Source organism: Balaenoptera acutorostrata, chromosome 5, assembly GCF_949987535.1.
Source record: "Balaenoptera acutorostrata chromosome 5, mBalAcu1.1, whole genome shotgun sequence".
Classification (NCBI taxonomy): Eukaryota; Metazoa; Chordata; class Mammalia; order Artiodactyla; family Balaenopteridae; genus Balaenoptera; species Balaenoptera acutorostrata.
The window spans coordinates 35,053,297-35,070,512 of record NC_080068.1 but is presented as its reverse complement, the minus strand read 5'-3'; the positions used below and the strand labels follow the sequence as shown (position 1 = coordinate 35,070,512).

The following is a 17,216-nucleotide window of genomic DNA, read 5'->3' as shown; positions in this document are numbered from 1 at the left end:
CTCTATTCTACATTTTAGAAAGCTTTTAAACAAAGTTTGAAACAAACAAAAGAAGGTATAACAGATCAGTAAAAGGAAGGGTAGAAATGTAGATAAGATATATTTAAACCTCCTTCCTATTTTGTCTCTGGTCCTGAAGTTGCATTTAAACAGCCTCAGGACAAGGATCTATTGCAAGGGTTGGAACAAATAAGAGTTAATTCTTTCTAAAATTATGAAGAATAATGCAATATTAAACTTTCATATCATAAAAAACTTTCATATAATCTTTCCATAATTTCAGAGCAGGAAAAAAAATCTATATTGAGCTATTTATGTATGTATCTCCTAACTTTAAAAAGGTTTAAAATGGTTATTAGGATAAATAAAACATGACAGAAAAGCAGATTTAAAATAGGAGAAGACAGAGGTAATATTTCCTGTGGTGAGATGATGACAGATTTGACCAACTTTGAAAACCTAACATCAGAAACAGAGTAATTTAGAAATATACTAAATCACTGTGAACTCAATTACTAAGAACTTTCATAAAGACCTACCAAACAATGAGCAACCCAGATCAGACACAAGCAAAACCACTACAGCAACATCTGGTGAATGACTGAAAATATACCATACAATACTTTAACTGTTAAAGGGCAAAACAAACTTCAGCACTGACTACTGACACACAGAGACAAGCTGGGGTTTTAAATATAAACTGGGTAAGAGAAATTTAAGAGCAGAACTGATAGATGATGTCAAGTGGATCACACTGAAAACTTTCTCCTGCTGATACAGCATGTACCAACAGAAGATAAATACCACTTACAAAGTTATTGACTAAAAAACTTAAAGTATTATTTCATAGGCATCAAAACCATAAAAAAGTACTTTATTTCTACCAAATGAACTTTTTTCCAAATCAAATTTAGATTATATACCTTCTTATCAGAGACACTGAAGTATTTTTTTTAAATGAGGTAATTTCTAGTTAAAAAAGCTATTAGTTTTAATATATTTACAATTGTTAAGTTCTTCAAAGTACTTATTGGCTCTTCCGGTAATTATATAAAAATAGGGCTTTATATTAAGTGTACAACAATATTGGGGCAGTACCTTGGCTTAAGCATGAAAGGAAAAGCTGGAACAAAATCATTCTTTTTTTCTTTTTTTAAAAATAATTAATTAATTAATTAATTAATTTTTGGCTGTGTTGTGTCTTCCTTGCAGTGCGCGGGCTTCTCATTGTCATGGCTTCTCTTGTTGCGGAGCACAGGCTCTAGGTACGCAGGCTTCAGTAGTTGTGGCCCATGGGCTCAGTAGTTGTGGCTTACGGGCTCTAGAACTCAGGCTCAGTAGTTGTGGTGCAGGGGCTTAGTTGCTCCGCGGCATGTGGGATCTTCCTGGGTCAGGGCTCGAACACATGTCCCTTGCATTGGCAGGTGGATTCTTAACCACTGTGCCACCAGGGAAGCCCACAAAATCATTCTTTAGTTAAGAAGTCTCCAACCACTGATGTAAAGAATTAATTCCTTTCTTGAGGGAGGGAGATGCAGGAGGGAGGAGATATGGGAACGTGTGTATATGTGTAGCTGATTCACTTTGTTATAAAGCAGAAACTAACACAACATTGTGAAGCAATTATACTTCAATAAAGATGTTTAAAAAAAAAAAGAATTAATTCCTTTCTTTACTCCCAACTATTTAAAAATGTATAGTGATATGCTTTCTCTGCCCATCATTGATCTTCTTCCAGTAAGTAAGAAACCAGAAGAGTAACAGCAGGAATGTATACCTGTCTTGGCCTTTTATTAGGTTTGTGAAGTATAATTTTATTACTTTGTAATAGATTTGGAAATGCTTGTCATGAAAGCAGCTACCAGCTGAAAAAGAGAAGCACTATCAGAAATATGGGAGTGGGCACTGGGAAGGGAGTGAGAAAAAGGAAACACAAATATGGAGGTGGAAGAATAGACTTTATTTTTCTGACTCACTGGGATGGTTTCAACAAATCACTGACAAGTGGGTTTTTTAAAAAAAGCATCCTATGAGTTAAAAATGGCAGTTTTGTTTTGAAAAGAAGATAACTGATGAAACGCAATCTGTAAACTCCAGTAACAGTGAGTCACAGCACTACGCCTTATCATTTTTTATCCAACAGTACATTAAAATTCTCAACGCACAAGTTTCCTCACCCTTAGCAAAAATGCCTGTTGGCCCTTCTGTTCTATGGCTTACCATGTTAGCTAACTCCCTGTCCTCACCCTTCCCTCCAAGAGTTCCAGGTTTAGATGTGACCAATATGGCTTCTGTTTTCCAAGGTTATCTCCAATCTTTTCCCTCCAAGCCTTTCTTGGAGCAGCATTATAACATCATTTACTTAACTAAAAGCAGGGCTGTGGAGTCAAACAGATCTAGATTTGAATCCTGGTCTGGCTGTGAGACTTTGGGCAAGTTACTTAACCTCTCTGGACCTCAGCATCATCATCTGCACACTAGTATATGATCATCTAGATCACAGATTATAGATATACATATAGATATTATATAAAATGCTTACAGAAAGCTTCCTCTATATGCAGATTACTCAAAGGTCAGTGTCCATCAGTTCACTTACTGTAGGAAGGGGATGCCCTAAATATGTATCCATGGAGCTTACCTCTAGGAGAAGAAACAGACTAGCAGGCATTCACAGCACAGTATGATTTGTGCTTTAATTGGAGAAAGCCCTGGGCACTATTGTAATACACAGGGGAAGAAAGAAAGAAACTTTGCTCGAGGAAATATTAAGTAGCAGAAATCATTCCAGTTAGCATCTGAACTCCTAGTTTAAAATTAATTTAGGTCCAGAAGAGTAGTTAAGGAACTGGGTATTTCCTTTCATTAATTAGGTGACCCAGTTCTCACTGGCCTTTGAACACTGGGCAACAGGAACTTACAGATAAACCAATGGCCAATTCAAATTCATCTTTACATTCACAAAATAGTTTTCTTTCAGAAGTATGGTTCTGTTATTTTATCTTGGAAAGCTAACTTTTTTTCCTCTTACACAGCTTACAAAATTCTCACCCCATGCACCTAACAGCTGTTTATAAACTTAATGGAAAAGCTTTACTAAAATCTGTTATTATAAAACCATTATTTTTCCTTAAAAAAATCCATAAGCAGCAATACTATGTTCTGCTTTAAGAACAAAACAGAAAATATAACAAAAGTTTACAAATCATTGAAACATATGATCCAGGATTTCTTGAAGACTTTTTTCTGACCTCTTTCTGCCAGTGCTCATGTTCCTCATTCTGTGTGGTCCTGCTCAAGTCACACTGCCACCCAGCACAGCAAGTACTTCTAGCCCACACTAAGGTTTTCTTCATCAAATTCTGGGTTTCTTCTTCCTCATGCTTTACTCAGCATTTTGTATAGAATAGATTTTGCTAAATGTTCTCCATTAGACTGTAAGTTGCTTGTCAGCAAGCTTGTCATAATACCATGATACAGTATTTCTTTAGAATTAGGCATTACAAATTAGCCCAAAGCAAGCTATTTGTAATGCTTAATTACATATATATATATATGTAATTAAGCATATATATATATACAGTCAACAGGAAAGCACTGAGTCATTACTGAAAGGACTTCAAGGAAAGGTGAAAAAGAACAATGCAAAGTCAAGTTCTTAAACACTGCTGGTATTGTCTGAGATTTTACTCAGAGATACTAATTAAAGGGCTTACTTCTAAGTAAATCGCAGAGACTGTAACTACTAGGAGCTAAAAAAAGTGCAGTAATGCCACCGCCACCAAAACCAAGGTAGAGTATCAGTGATCTGTTCAAATCTCATATTGGTTGCTTACTGAAAAACTCACCTTTATCACACAAAGCCTGGCAAACTGACTTGGGTGATACCCAAGGCCGGCAAAATAAGTGAAACGTGGATCTGAGGCATACACAGTACCATCTAACAGAATAGAGACATTGCAGTAGTAATGGTCAAGAAGTTAATTTTTGGGGGGGGGGGGGCTGCATCGTGCAGCTTGCGGGATCTTAGCTCCCCGACCAGGGATTGAATCCGGGCCCCCTGCAGTGGAAGCATGGAGTCCTAACCACTGGACCACCAGGGGATTCCCAAGAAGTAAATTTTTAAATTATTATTTATTTATTTTATTATTTTTATTTTTGGCTGTGTTGGGTCTTCGTTTCTGTGCGAGGGCTTTCTCCAGTTGCGGCAAGCGGGGGCCACTCTTCATCGCGGTGCGCGGGCCTCTCACTATCGTGGCCTCTCCTGTTGCGGAGCACAGGCTCCAGACGCGCAGGCTCAGTAATTGTGGCTCACGGGCCTAGTCGCTCCGCGGCATGTGGGATCCTCCCAGACCGGGGCTTGATCCCGTGTCCCCTGCATTGGCAGGCAGACTCTCAACCACTGCGCCACCAGGGAAGCCCCCAAGAAGTAAATTTTAATAAGTGAATCCTATACACCCAAAGTGAAAGGACTGAACAATCCTCTCCCCTATAAGATAAACAACAGAAAAATGAACCTATCCTCCAAATGAGTTGGTCACTTCTGACCAAAAGGGGTCAGAAAACACAAGTACTTTAAATATAATTGCCAAGAAACAGAACCAAGCCAAATATATAAAAACAGCAACTCATGATTATACAGCTATCCCTCTGGAAGGCTTTTAAATCTACTGTACAAAACACCTTTCTTTCACAAAAACTGCATGATGGAAATCTTAGCACAACCGAGAGAGAGACTGTATGAACTGGTCAGCTGGGTGTGCTCTCTCCTGCATTCATCAGTTGAGAACTGCAAATTACCAACCGACTCTGGATAGATATGGCTTGGTTGATGTTAATTTCAAAATCAACCCACAACTCACAGTTCTTTTCGGTTGCATGATTCATATAAAGATAGTTAACTTCTGCCTCTTTTATAAAGAGAGAAAGGAGACAATGCAAATCACAGGCAAATTTTTCCTGCTCCATGTGTGTTTAGAAAGTTTTAAAGGGACCTGGAAGTCAAACCACTAAGAACAGCAAACATGGCAGCATACAAGAAAATATTTTCCGTATTAATGGAAGGCACTATCACATCATTTCTAATCTGTCACTTAAGATGAAACTGTTTTTCTATTCTTTCCAACACAGAATCAATCATTTGATTTTAAGCTAAGAGGAAAATTATAGGTTATATAAATATGTATATTAAGCTATGTTTGAAAAATAGAAATCGGGACTTCCCTGGTGGCGCAGTAGATAAGACTCTGCACTTCCAATGCAGGGGGACTGGGTTCAATCCCTGGTCAGGGAACTAGATCCCACATGCATGCCGCAACTAAGAGTTTGCATGCTGCAACTAAGGAGCCCACATGCCGCAACTAAGGAGCTGGCGAGAGACAACTAAGGAGCCTGCCTGCCTGCTTCAACTAAGACCTGGTGCAACCAAATAAATATTTAAAAAAAAAAATAAAAGAGAAAAGCAAAACAGAAATCTAGTTGAGTCTTTATGAAAACAGAAGGTATACTATTTTAAAAACAAACATTTTCTATCTATACCTATTTTCCTTTCTTTTAGAAATCAAATTTTATTCTTTGAATAGGTAGGATCAAAATTGAAAGGACACAAAAAGCATATAATGAGAAGTCTCATTTTCAGTCCTGTCTCCAACTACTCTGTTCCCCTTATAGGTAAAAAAATTTTAATTAGTTAATTCCTTTGGTTTTTCTTTATGCAAACACAAGAAAATATGATTTTACGTTCTTATTTCCTTCCTTTCTCACAGAAAAGGTTCTGTACCATATACACTGTTTTGCACCTTGCTCTTTTCATTTAATAGTATGTTCTGAGGATCTTTCTATCAATTGCATCCCTATTCTTTTTTTTTTTTTAACAGCTGAAAAGTATTCTGTTTCATAAATGAACCACAGTTGATTCGACTAGGCCTTACTGCTGAACTGTTTCAGTTGTTGCTCATCTTTTGATATCACTAGTGACACTGCGATGAATAACCTTGTACATACGTCTTTTCATCCTTGTGTAGGCCTGATCTACCGGTCCAGCTTCATACAGAGCTACTCTCCCCCATTCTCCTCATACTCTGGCCTCACTGACCTTCAACTGGCTTTTGCATATTCTATTCCTTCCTCCACACACCTTTGGTAACTCCTCTCCATCCCTTTGGATCCTCAGCTCCAATGTCACTCTCTGTACCACATCAAGCCAAGTCCCCTTTGTATAGTCACAAGACCCCTCTATTTTCCCTTCACAGCACTGATCACGGTTTGTATTTCTGTAATTATTTAATGTCTATTTCTCTTACTTGACCAAAAGCTCTATGACAACAAGGCCATTATATTTCTATTACTTAACCCTGTGACTGACATATGAAAAACAATTAATGAATATTTGCTGAATAAAGGAATAAAATGTCAAAGGTGCCAATTACATCAATCTGTTCTTAGTATTTTACATGTATTTCTGTTTTACCTTGTAAGTATCTCTTGAAACCTTCCGTTCATTCCACTTCCACTAACATTAATCCAAGCTCCCATTATCTCTTGTCTAAACTCCTATATTCACTCTTAGGTTCTACTAAAATCTATGCACCATTTTTAAAACCTGTCATTTGCTGGGACTTCCCTGGTGGCGCAGTGGTTAAGATTCCATGCTCCCAATGCAGGGGGCCTAGGATCGAGCCCTGGTCAGGGAACTAGATCTCACATGCATGCCGCAACTAAGAGTTCACATGCTGCAACTAAGGAGCCCACCTGCCGCAACTAAGACCCAGTGCAACCAAATAAATATTAAAACAAAAACAGACCCATCATTTGCCAAGAATTCTCTCAGTGGCTTCCCACTGATATTCAAATAAATTTTCCCTAACATGGCCTATAAGGCCTGCATCGTCTGGCCCCCGTTTACCTCCCACACCCTGCCATTTCTGCCAGAAATACTCTTTGCTTCTCACTTTACCTGCTTAATATTCAACATCACATGGAAGCCTGAGCCTGAGCACTCACTGCTCACAGCCAAAATTTTACATTTATGTTTTGGTGTGATTTGATCAGTGTTGTTTCTTTTACTAGGCTATAAACTCTAAGGGTTGAATTTTTTTTACTTTTGCTCACTGGGTATCACCAATATCCAGAACACTTCCTGGTACACAGTATAATACTTGATAAATGTTTGTTAAATGAATGAAGAAAAGAACAATAACAACATGATATTATATCAAATTACATGATTAAATACACTCAGGAATTAAGTGTGGAAGTAGAGCTGCAGGACTAAGGGACTGTTTCATAGGATCCAAATGTAGGTAATCATATTTGGCACAGTGTTGAGGTTGCTTACTTTATTTACACATCTCAATCCATAAATCCATAAATGTTTATTTTTTATTTATTTGCTTTTACCTATAGAACTTCATTTCACTTGACTTATGAGCAAATACCAAGAATACTGTTTATGCCTACAGTTACAGAAATAAAGATGACAGTACATCACTGGCATGACTATTTTAAAAATATCAAGAGTAAAAAGTTAGGGTCCTTTTCTTTTGACAATAGGGAAAAAGAGATTTCAAGAATGTATCTGATTAAACATGTTAATTACATATTAAGTAATGATTAACATGTTTCTTAAAATCTGGCAACAGATATCCATTTTTTAAATTCAGAGGCTTATATATTTTCTTCTCAAGGAGAAGAATACCTTTGCTCTCCAAGCTTTTCTAAACATTTACAGCATGTTGTTATAAAAATGTACTAGGCTTTGGGTATTTCCTATTACAGTACATATTTGTATAAAGTCACTGGGTAACCACAACTACATATATAGCTGTCTCACATTATGTGAGTATGTTTACTTTGTTCTGTGTTTTTTTTTTTAAATTGAAGTATAGTTGATTTACAATGTGTTCTGTGTTCCCACAAAGTCTACAAAGCACCAGAAATGACTATTTTCTCTCTTGACTATGTTTTCTATTTTCTAGCTTCTGTTTTGTTTTGAACCTTCAAAGGTACAATAAAAAGGTAAATAAACTGCCTTAAGTCAGAAAATAGCTCAAGTTACATTATTTAAAGGTCTAGAAGAAATATTGATGAAAGGAGAAACATTAGAAGAGCCTAATTAACTGTGTCCTTACTGTTATGCAACTCAGTGTTGTTTAGTAAACAAGGAAGAGAATATCAGAGGGTTGTTTAGGTTAAAGGTAAACAAAATATATCAGGAGGGTTGGGGGTAGGGCAGGGGACTAGATAGAGTACAGATTGTAAACAGTAGAAGAATTCAAGTTTTTCCATTAAGGGGAAATGACAAACATGGATATGTGCACACATCTCTCAGCATTAATGCATGCACATACACACCCTGGTATGCACATAGGTATTTTACACATCTATTCCCTTTGTTTTGCCAGAGAGAAGGAAGGTTAGACTAAGCACATATAAACACCTCAATTTTCTAAAATAATAGTAAAGAATCCATCTCCCAGTCACTCTCAAATTTTTTTTAAAAGTTCAAAAAAAAATAAACAAAAATATTCTCACAATGTTTGGCCACTAAAATTTATAACGATAGTCACAGTCTGAGTGACTATTTTACTTCTGCACTATTCTAGTTGTTTGGTTATCTGGTCTCGCATTTTGCAAGAGAAGTGTTGCTATGGTAGGACACTCCAAAAGCCAGGATATGAGAACCAAAAGAACCCCTCCCCTGCGACCCACCCACCCGCAAAAAAAGCTGCAAAAACAACCTTAGAAAAAAACAGTAGCCTTCAGGAAATCATCAAATTACAAAATAGCACTCATCGATGTTTCAGATAACTTACATTTAAAAAAAAATTTAATATACAATATTTAAGAAATAGAAAGAGTATAGTATATTTTGTTAAAATTCAAGTGCTAAGTAGATTACCTGACAATTGTGTATAAAAGAAATACTAAGGTATAAATTCAGTTGTAGTTCAACAAGAGAAGAAAACCCCCAATTTGAGGCATTTCAAACTGTCAAGAGAGCAAACAGGAATGACAGGCAATTCCTAGGCCTAAAGGCTTGCTTTTTGCTCCCTTTGTTAGAGCTATAAAAGAAGAGAAAAGGGTAAAAGTTGTTCAACAACAATAATAAAAAACAAAGAAAAATCTTCTCATGGATCTAAGTCTTCACCCAAATTATAGTTGTTTATTGCTTAAAATAACAGAGACCAAAAACATTATCTTTTTATAGTTTTAAAGAATTAAACACAAAAGATAAAAAGATCAGAGTTTCTTTTAGATTTTATTTTAGACATAGCTGATTAATGATTACTGAGTTGAAACTGAAACTTAGCTTGATGACAACTGCGGAAAACCCCAAACAAAGAATATTTCTAGGCTCTCTAAGAACATAAAATCCTTGAGAATAAAGGCAATTTTCTTTTTTATTTTATAGTAAGGAAGGTTGAAAGAAGAGAAGATGTGACAATGACGACACTATTCTCAAAGTAATGACTTTTAAACCTTTATCTCTGGAACCCTGACCTTGTTCATCCAAACTGCAAACCCACATCATAAACTTCCTACCAGTTGTTTCCATGTGAATATCTTGTTGTCATTTCAAACTAAATACTGGGTTAAATAGAACAAGTTCCCAACCTTCATCCCTCATAAGCTTCAGGCCAAACCAACTTCCTATGTTGATTTCCTAATTCCTGTCATGCAGCCTTGAAACCACTGCTCTTTCCTTTCTCTGCTAATGCAATGATCCTAGTCCAGACCCTTACTATGGTGCCTGAAGAGTGTTTTTAAGTCATAATTTTCTGTTACTCCCAACTTTAAAAATTCTTCAATGCCAATAAGATAAAATTGGATGTGAGAGCCACCTGACTGACATGTACAATTTACAGAGATGACCTGGCTGGTCTCTTCTTTCCTCACTTCTCAGTGTGTCTCCTGAGTATGAAGGCTGTTATGAGGATTAAGTGAGAGAATATAAGTAAAATGCCTAGTAACTGACAAATAACTGCCTTCCCTGATTCATGTCTAAATCTGGAGATCTACTGCCAAGTTTCAAAAACAGTTATATAGTAAGAGAAGCAGCAGTCACACAGGCATTATTTATCTTTGTATAATTTGCTTATTTTTATTTACTCTGGCAAGAACCATATAAACATAGATGGTTTAGGGATACTAATTCTTTCAAAATAAGTTTCTCTCCTTTTTATAAAAGCAATGTAACTTTTCACTGAAAATGTCTAGAATACAGAAAAATACATAGAAAATAAAAATTACCCATAATCTCACTATCAAGAGAATAGCACACAATACCAATAGATTCCAATAGACCACAATTACCATTTTAAACATTTCCTAAAATAATTTTCTCTATTGGCAGAGGTCCTGAACCCCCAAATTAGACAAATTCCTTTCTTTCCATTCAAATTAGCTTTAGGTAGAGCCCATAAAATGCTAGCATATTTCATTTAGCACCACAGTGTACCGTGCTGATTCTAGGGGAGTACGTAAAAAATATTTTTATTTAAAATATATGTCTATATCTAAGTATTGACATTTTCCTATCCTTCAAAATATTAAACCAAATGACTGAAATGAATGCCATCTCACGTGCTCAGCTAATGAATGCTAAAAGGCTCACTGTGCTCTTGTCTGAATGGTGCTGGGCAAGCTGTCTGATGACTCTGCTGAGGTTTCCTTTACTGACACTATAATGGTTTCAGTGTAATGGAAAATCAGTACTTTTCACCCATTATAGTTAAAAAAAAAAAAAAGTGCGTGATACTGCTGGCCTGAAGGAAATGTATGTGGCTCTTATGGTAGCCAGAAGAGTTTCTAAGGAAATGTTAAGGAAAACAAGAAGATATCAACAGACAATTAGAACTGAAGAATAATATTAAGACGATACCTGGAAGAAAGCAGAGCTGAAGGTCTATTATGACTTCAGAGGACGTGAAAAGCACAGGAAGGGGACCACCAATGTGCAGTGATGAGACCCCATCTCCAGAGGACTGATCTACACCTCCTCTGTACCGAGCTCACTACTGGCTCTCCCATTTTCAGAACTGCAATCCCCCTCCCCAAACTGAGTATGCATGTAATGTTAAACATGGGAACCTGTCCTTCACTTAAACCAAAGCTCAGGAGCCTGCTATTACCTGACTCTACCTCCAAGGAAAGCAGGTCCCTCTCAGCTCCTACTGTTCTAGTCCTTGGATGTATTCATGTTACATGAAAATAATGTGTAAAATTGGTTTCCTGGCTTATTTATTCTAGGTTATGCTAACTGCAGCCCTCAACAGAACCTTTCAGTCATTCCTCATTTATTAGTTACTGGGAAGAATGATGTTCCCTTCCTGAAATCTGTACCTACCATTAATAAAAAGTTTTCAAAATACTCAGAACAGAATCTATCATTATGTAACTTTTTAAAGCACTTGATACCAACACCAATCTGAAGATCAACATCAAGTATTTTTTGCCAATTGTTACATGTGAAAGATGACTTTTAAGACAGAAAGGTAAATATATTTTATGTACTTCTAAAAACTAAAATGCTGATTATAAATGGAATCCCACTTCCAACAATTCCAAAGTTGACCCCTGAACAACATAGGTTTGAACTGCATGGGTCCACATATACGTGAAGTTTTTTCAACAGTAAATACTACAGAATTGCATGATCTGTGGTTGGTTGAACCTGCAGATGTGGAAGCGCAGACTCCGGGGAACCCTGGATTCGGGGGGACCAACTGTGAGTTACATGTGGATTTTTGACTGTACGGAGGGTTGGCACCCCTAACCCCCAAGCTGTTCAAGGGTCAATTCTATAATGAAAGACAGTTAACAGAAACAAAAAACTTTCTATTTATCTCTCTTTAGGATGACTTTATTTTAAAGTCCACAGAAAGATCTCAGAAGGTAAAGAATAAATTTACCTTATTTTCTTCTAGAAATTTCAACTTGATAGAAACATCATTGCGCATTTTATCGTATTTTTCCTTATGTGCTTGGAACAAATGCTGTGATTGCTCAATCTTTGGCAGAGTGTTTGCATCACGTGGTCCAAGATTCAGTTCTTCCAAATCAGTACGATATGCATCATATTCAATTCTGGAAAGAAGAGAATAAGTGAAGCACACTACAAAGACAGTGTGAAATAAGTTCAGGACGTGAAGTGGAACTACATAATTGTTCCATATTATACATTAATATATAATAATTCTCATACATATTTGATACCTTATGCTTTTATTTTTTTATTTTTTATTTTTAAAATTTAATTAATTAATTTATTTTTGGCTGCGTTGGGTTTTCCTTGCTATGCGCGGGCTTTCTCTAGTTGAGGCGAGTAGGGGCTACTCTTCGTTGTGGTGCGCAGGCTTCTCATTGCAGTGGCTTCTCTTGCTGCAGAGCATGGGCTCTAGGTGTGCAGGCTCAGTAGTTGTGGCGCATGGGCTTAGCTGCTCCATGGCATGTGGGATCTTGCTGGACCAGGGCTCGAACCCGTGTCCCCTGCATTGGCAGGCAGATTCCTAACCAATGCACCACCAGGGAAGCCCACCTTATGCCTTTAAAATCAAGTATTTCTTTAGCACAAAGAGCTATTAATATAAGCATGGTGGGAGGGGAGGGGAGGGGTTGCTTCTTTTTTTTTTTTTTTTAATTTTATAGCTACTTTATTTATTTATTTATTTATTTTTGGCTGTGTTGGATCTTCGGTTTGTGCGAGGGCTTTCTCTGGCTACGGCAAGTGGGGGCCACTCTTCATCGTGGTGCGGGGACCGCTCTTCATCACGGTGCGCGGGCCTTTCACTATCGCGGCCCCTCCCGTTGTGGGGCACAGGCTCCAGACGCGCAGGCTCAGCAGTTGTGGCTCACGGGCCTAGCTGCTCCGCGGCATGTGGGATCCTCCCAGACCAGGGCTCGAACCCGCGTCCCCACATTAGCAGGCAAATTCTCAACCACTGCGCCACCAGGGAAGCCCCGGGGCTGCTTCTTAATCTCATTAACTATTCCTTTCCAAGAACAGTATTAACTGACGAGTAAAATTTCCACAGTTTATTTATTTTTAAAATATTTATTTATTTATTTATTTTTGGCTGCATTGGGTCTTAGTTGCAGCACATGGGATCTTTTGCTGCGGCTCACAGGCTCTTTGCTGCGGCGCGTGGGCTTCTCTCTAGTTGTGGCACGCAGGCTCCAGAGCACGCAGGCTCAGTAGTTGCGGTGCGCGGGCTTAGTTGTCCCGCGGCACATTCGATCTTAGTTTCCCGACGAGGGATCAAACCCGGGTCCCCTGCACTGGAAGGTGGATTCTTAACCACTGGACCACCAGGGAAGTCCCTCCACAATTTAAAAACCAGTTTAGGGACTTCCCTGGTGGTCCAGTGGTTAAGACTCTGTGCTTCCAATGCAGGGGGTGCCAGGTAAGTCCCTGGTGGGGGAACTAAGATCCCACGTGCCATGAGGCTAAAATAAATAAATAAATAAAAACCAGTTTAAAAAACAGATGTTAAAACGTAATGCTAGCAAGATCGGGGTAATGATCAACCCCCCATGTGAATTGGTTAATGTTGATAAGGCAAAGCAGGTGAGGATAGTAGACTTTATTTATTTATTTTTTTAATTTTGGCTGTGTTGGGATAGTAGACTTTAGAATGACATAAACTAAATGGTAAAAGGGAGTTAACTGTGGGCTGGTGCTTCTTAAAGTATACTCTAGGTCAGCAATGCACAACAGAAATATAATGCAAGCCACATATGTAAATTAAATTTTCTAGCAGTCATGTTAAAATAATGAGTTAACTTCACCTGTTTAACAGTATATTTAATTTTACACAATATATCCAAAATATTATCTCTGCAACATATATCAATGCAAAAAAATTGCTAATGAACTATTTTACTTTTGGGGGGAGAGGGGGACTGAGTTTCTGAAATCCATTGTTTTTTAAAAATTAATTAATTAATTAATTAATTAATTTAAAAATTTAAAATTTATTTTATTTTTTCCCTGCATTGGGTCTTCATTGCTGCATGCGGGCTTTCTCTAGTTGCGGCAAGCGGGGGCTGCTCTTTGTCGAGGTGCACGGGATTCTCATTGCGGTGGCTTCTCTTGTTGTGGAGCACGGGCTCTAGGCACAAGGGCTTCAGTAGTTGTGGCGTGCGTGCTCAGTAATTGTGGCTCGCGGGCTCTAGAGCTCAGGCTCGGTAGTTGTGGTGCACGGGCTTAGTTGCTCCATGGCATGTGGGATCTTCCTGGACCAGGGCTCGAACCTGTGTCCCCTGCATTGGCAGGCGGATTCTTAACCACTGTGCCACCAGGGAAGTCCCCATTGTGTTTTAAGCTTCCATCACATCTCAATTCAGGCTAGCCACATTTCATTATCCATAGACTCATGTGCCTAGTGACTACCTTATGGGAACTCTAGACGGATTTCCGTAACATTAGTATTTAGAATGTGACAATGGCATCTACTACAGAGGACTTATCACCTTGTGCTCCCTGAGATGCCTCCCCTAATACTCTCCCACCACTAACTGAAATAATTACCCCACCACCGACAAACCACAATTCCACAGCACCTCACAATACCTCTGTCAAAGCACCTGTGTAGGTATAGCACTACCTTGCTAATTAAACAGTGACTTATCCAGCAGTGTCAACTATTCAGTACTCAGCTAGGAAGAAGCAAAGTGATCTCTAATTTAGTCAAAATCAGCACCACAAACTTATGCCCTAAAACTAAAGCTCTTTATTAAAATATCTATAGTACAATTCATATCTCCTATTTCAGGAATTAATAAACAACTTACTCTAGAATGTATATACGACTCGAGAAAGAACACATCAGTCCCTCACACCAAGCCTAATTTATTCGCAACTCGTACTGAATTTAGTAACTTTATCTTTCAGGGTCAAAAGCATATCATTTGTTCATTTATTGATACAATGATTCATTCAACAAACATTAAGTATTAACATTCTATGTTCCAGGCACTGTGCTAGAAAGGAAAACTATCTGCTCATCTTCATAGCTTATCTTCAAGAAGCTAACAGCCTAGAGGGAGAGAAGCTCTTAAACACGACAACAAAATGAGATAATGGATACTGCCATGGGGGAGGGAAGATAAGGTATGGTGGAAATCAAGAGGAAGAATTACTTAATCAGGCATCTGAAAAGGTATCTCAGAAGAGAATTAAAACAATTAAATTTCAAAGGATGGTAGGAGTTTATGAGGTGGATTGGGGCCGGGAAATTGGTAGAATATTTCAGGAGGAGAACAGCATGAATAAAGGCATAGATTTGTAAGATACCATGACACATTTGGGAAGTAATTCAATAATTTAGAACCTGAAGTTGGAATAAGATAACGAAAGGAATTAGTATCAGACAGGAAGGCAGGATTGAGATTAAGCAGGGCCTTACGGGCCATATTAAAGGGATCAGATTGACTCCAGTAGGACAAGTGATGGAAAGCCATGGCAGAACTTTGATCTAGAAAGTGACACATTCTATTCGCTCAGGATAGAAAGGTGACTCTAGTGGTAATATAAGGCATGGAGGACGGACCAGAGTAGATTAAGAAATCAGAAGCAAGGAAACCAATTAGAAGACTGTGGGCAAAAGAAAAATGAGTCACTGAATCAGGAAGGACAATGGCAGTAAAGCTAAGGAGGAGGAGACAGTTACTAAAAATTTAGGAGGCAAGACTGACATGGGAATAGCTAGTTAAATTCCATGGGTTCTATGGCCAAATTGCATGACCACTCTGCCCTTCACTGGCTCTAATGTCTTGAGCTATTTTTTTTTTCCTCTCTTTCTGCTTCAGTTTTTCATCTACAAATGGAAATAATAATCTCCACAAAAAAATATATGTACAAAGTACTTGGGACACCTGCTAATAACTAATATTTTTAGAGTGCTTACTATTTCAGCCAAATTAGAAGAGGGATGGCCTGAAGCAAACACACTAAAAACAGTAAAAAATGAGAGAAAAAAGTAGACAAAAATAAACAGTAATGTGTGATGATTTAATGTGAAGACAAATATTCCTCATAGCCTCGGGTATACTTTTAAATAACAGCAGTTAATTTAAACACAGTCAAAGTTATAATACTGACCTTATAACCTTTAATTTATATCCAGTTTGTAGATGGTGTCAAAGTAAAACTTTCCCTAAGAGCTTATCTAACAGTGCTCATTAACACTAGGAAGAGAAGTATACTAAGTTTTCAAAATGCAACTCTTCACTTCAAGCTTGCCAGTCTGCCCTGAGTCCATACCAATAAAGTTAGTGATAGCTGGTTACTTTATGGCTTCTATAAAACTTCTAGAGAACAGGTGTCCACATCTGAAAAGTTTTGACCACAATAGGCTCCCTTGTTGGTGCTGCTATAGAGAAGTGTTGAATGGGCTGTTACAAGATTTTCTATACACGAAGCACCAGACAGCTAGGAAATACTTGTACAATACATAATAGGGAGCATTAAAAGGCCACCCGGACATTTGCCTAAACTGCCACTTTTTGTGCTGATCAAATAGCTGACCCTTGCCCTAAAACTCAATAAATTCTGGTTCTGACAGAGAAGAAAATTCAGCTACTGAGAAACTTTTAATCTGGGATTCTTTTTCAGTGTTATCCCTCAGTAGACAATGTTTTAGTGTTATAACTAGTCAATGCCTCAGCTACTCCATAAATGTACAGAAAAGTTAACCACCAAGCTAAACTTAATGAATAAAATCATATATTGCAATTTCAATAAAAGAGAATAAATTATGGGATGAGGTCATTACTGTTGTTGGTTTTTAAAGTACACACAGAGGTATTCTAAAGGTTTCCTGATAATCAGCTACCAAGTACACATAACCTGGTTTATAATTTTGCTCAAAAGTTTTAAACAAACCTATACATTGGATAAATTGAGATTTTATATCACATTGTACATTAAGTCAGATTCCTCATAAGACATGAAAATTATTTTTTATAATTAGATGTGAAAATTTGAGATTAGTCCAGTTCAGGCTTGAGTCCTAATGATCAAAAATAGAAGGTAAGGAGCCCATGGGTTTTCATTTTGGCTTTGAAATTGATTCCTGGGGACAAACCATTTAACCTCTAGAGGCTTATTTTTCTCCTTTGCAAATTAAATATAAAATGTTTTCTGTATGAACAGTGACATCTAATATATTTGTCTTTCTTTAATATGGGTTAATATATTTTTTTTAAAAGTATTT

The 17,216-nt window shown here is 37.6% G+C and overlaps 1 protein-coding gene across 4 annotated transcripts in view; it reads right to left on the bottom strand.

Annotated features, from left to right (window-relative positions):
- ARFIP1 (ADP ribosylation factor interacting protein 1) overlaps window positions 1-17,216 on the bottom strand; it is a 132,129-nt gene that overhangs the window by 17,010 nt on the left and 97,903 nt on the right. For all 4 annotated transcript variants that reach the window (XM_007189421.2, XM_007189423.2, XM_007189424.2 and 1 more), the window contains one exon: window positions 11,913-12,087. In XM_007189421.2, the coding sequence (XP_007189483.2) occupies window positions 11,913-12,087 (175 nt within the window). The remainder of the gene's footprint in view (window positions 1-11,912; window positions 12,088-17,216) is intronic.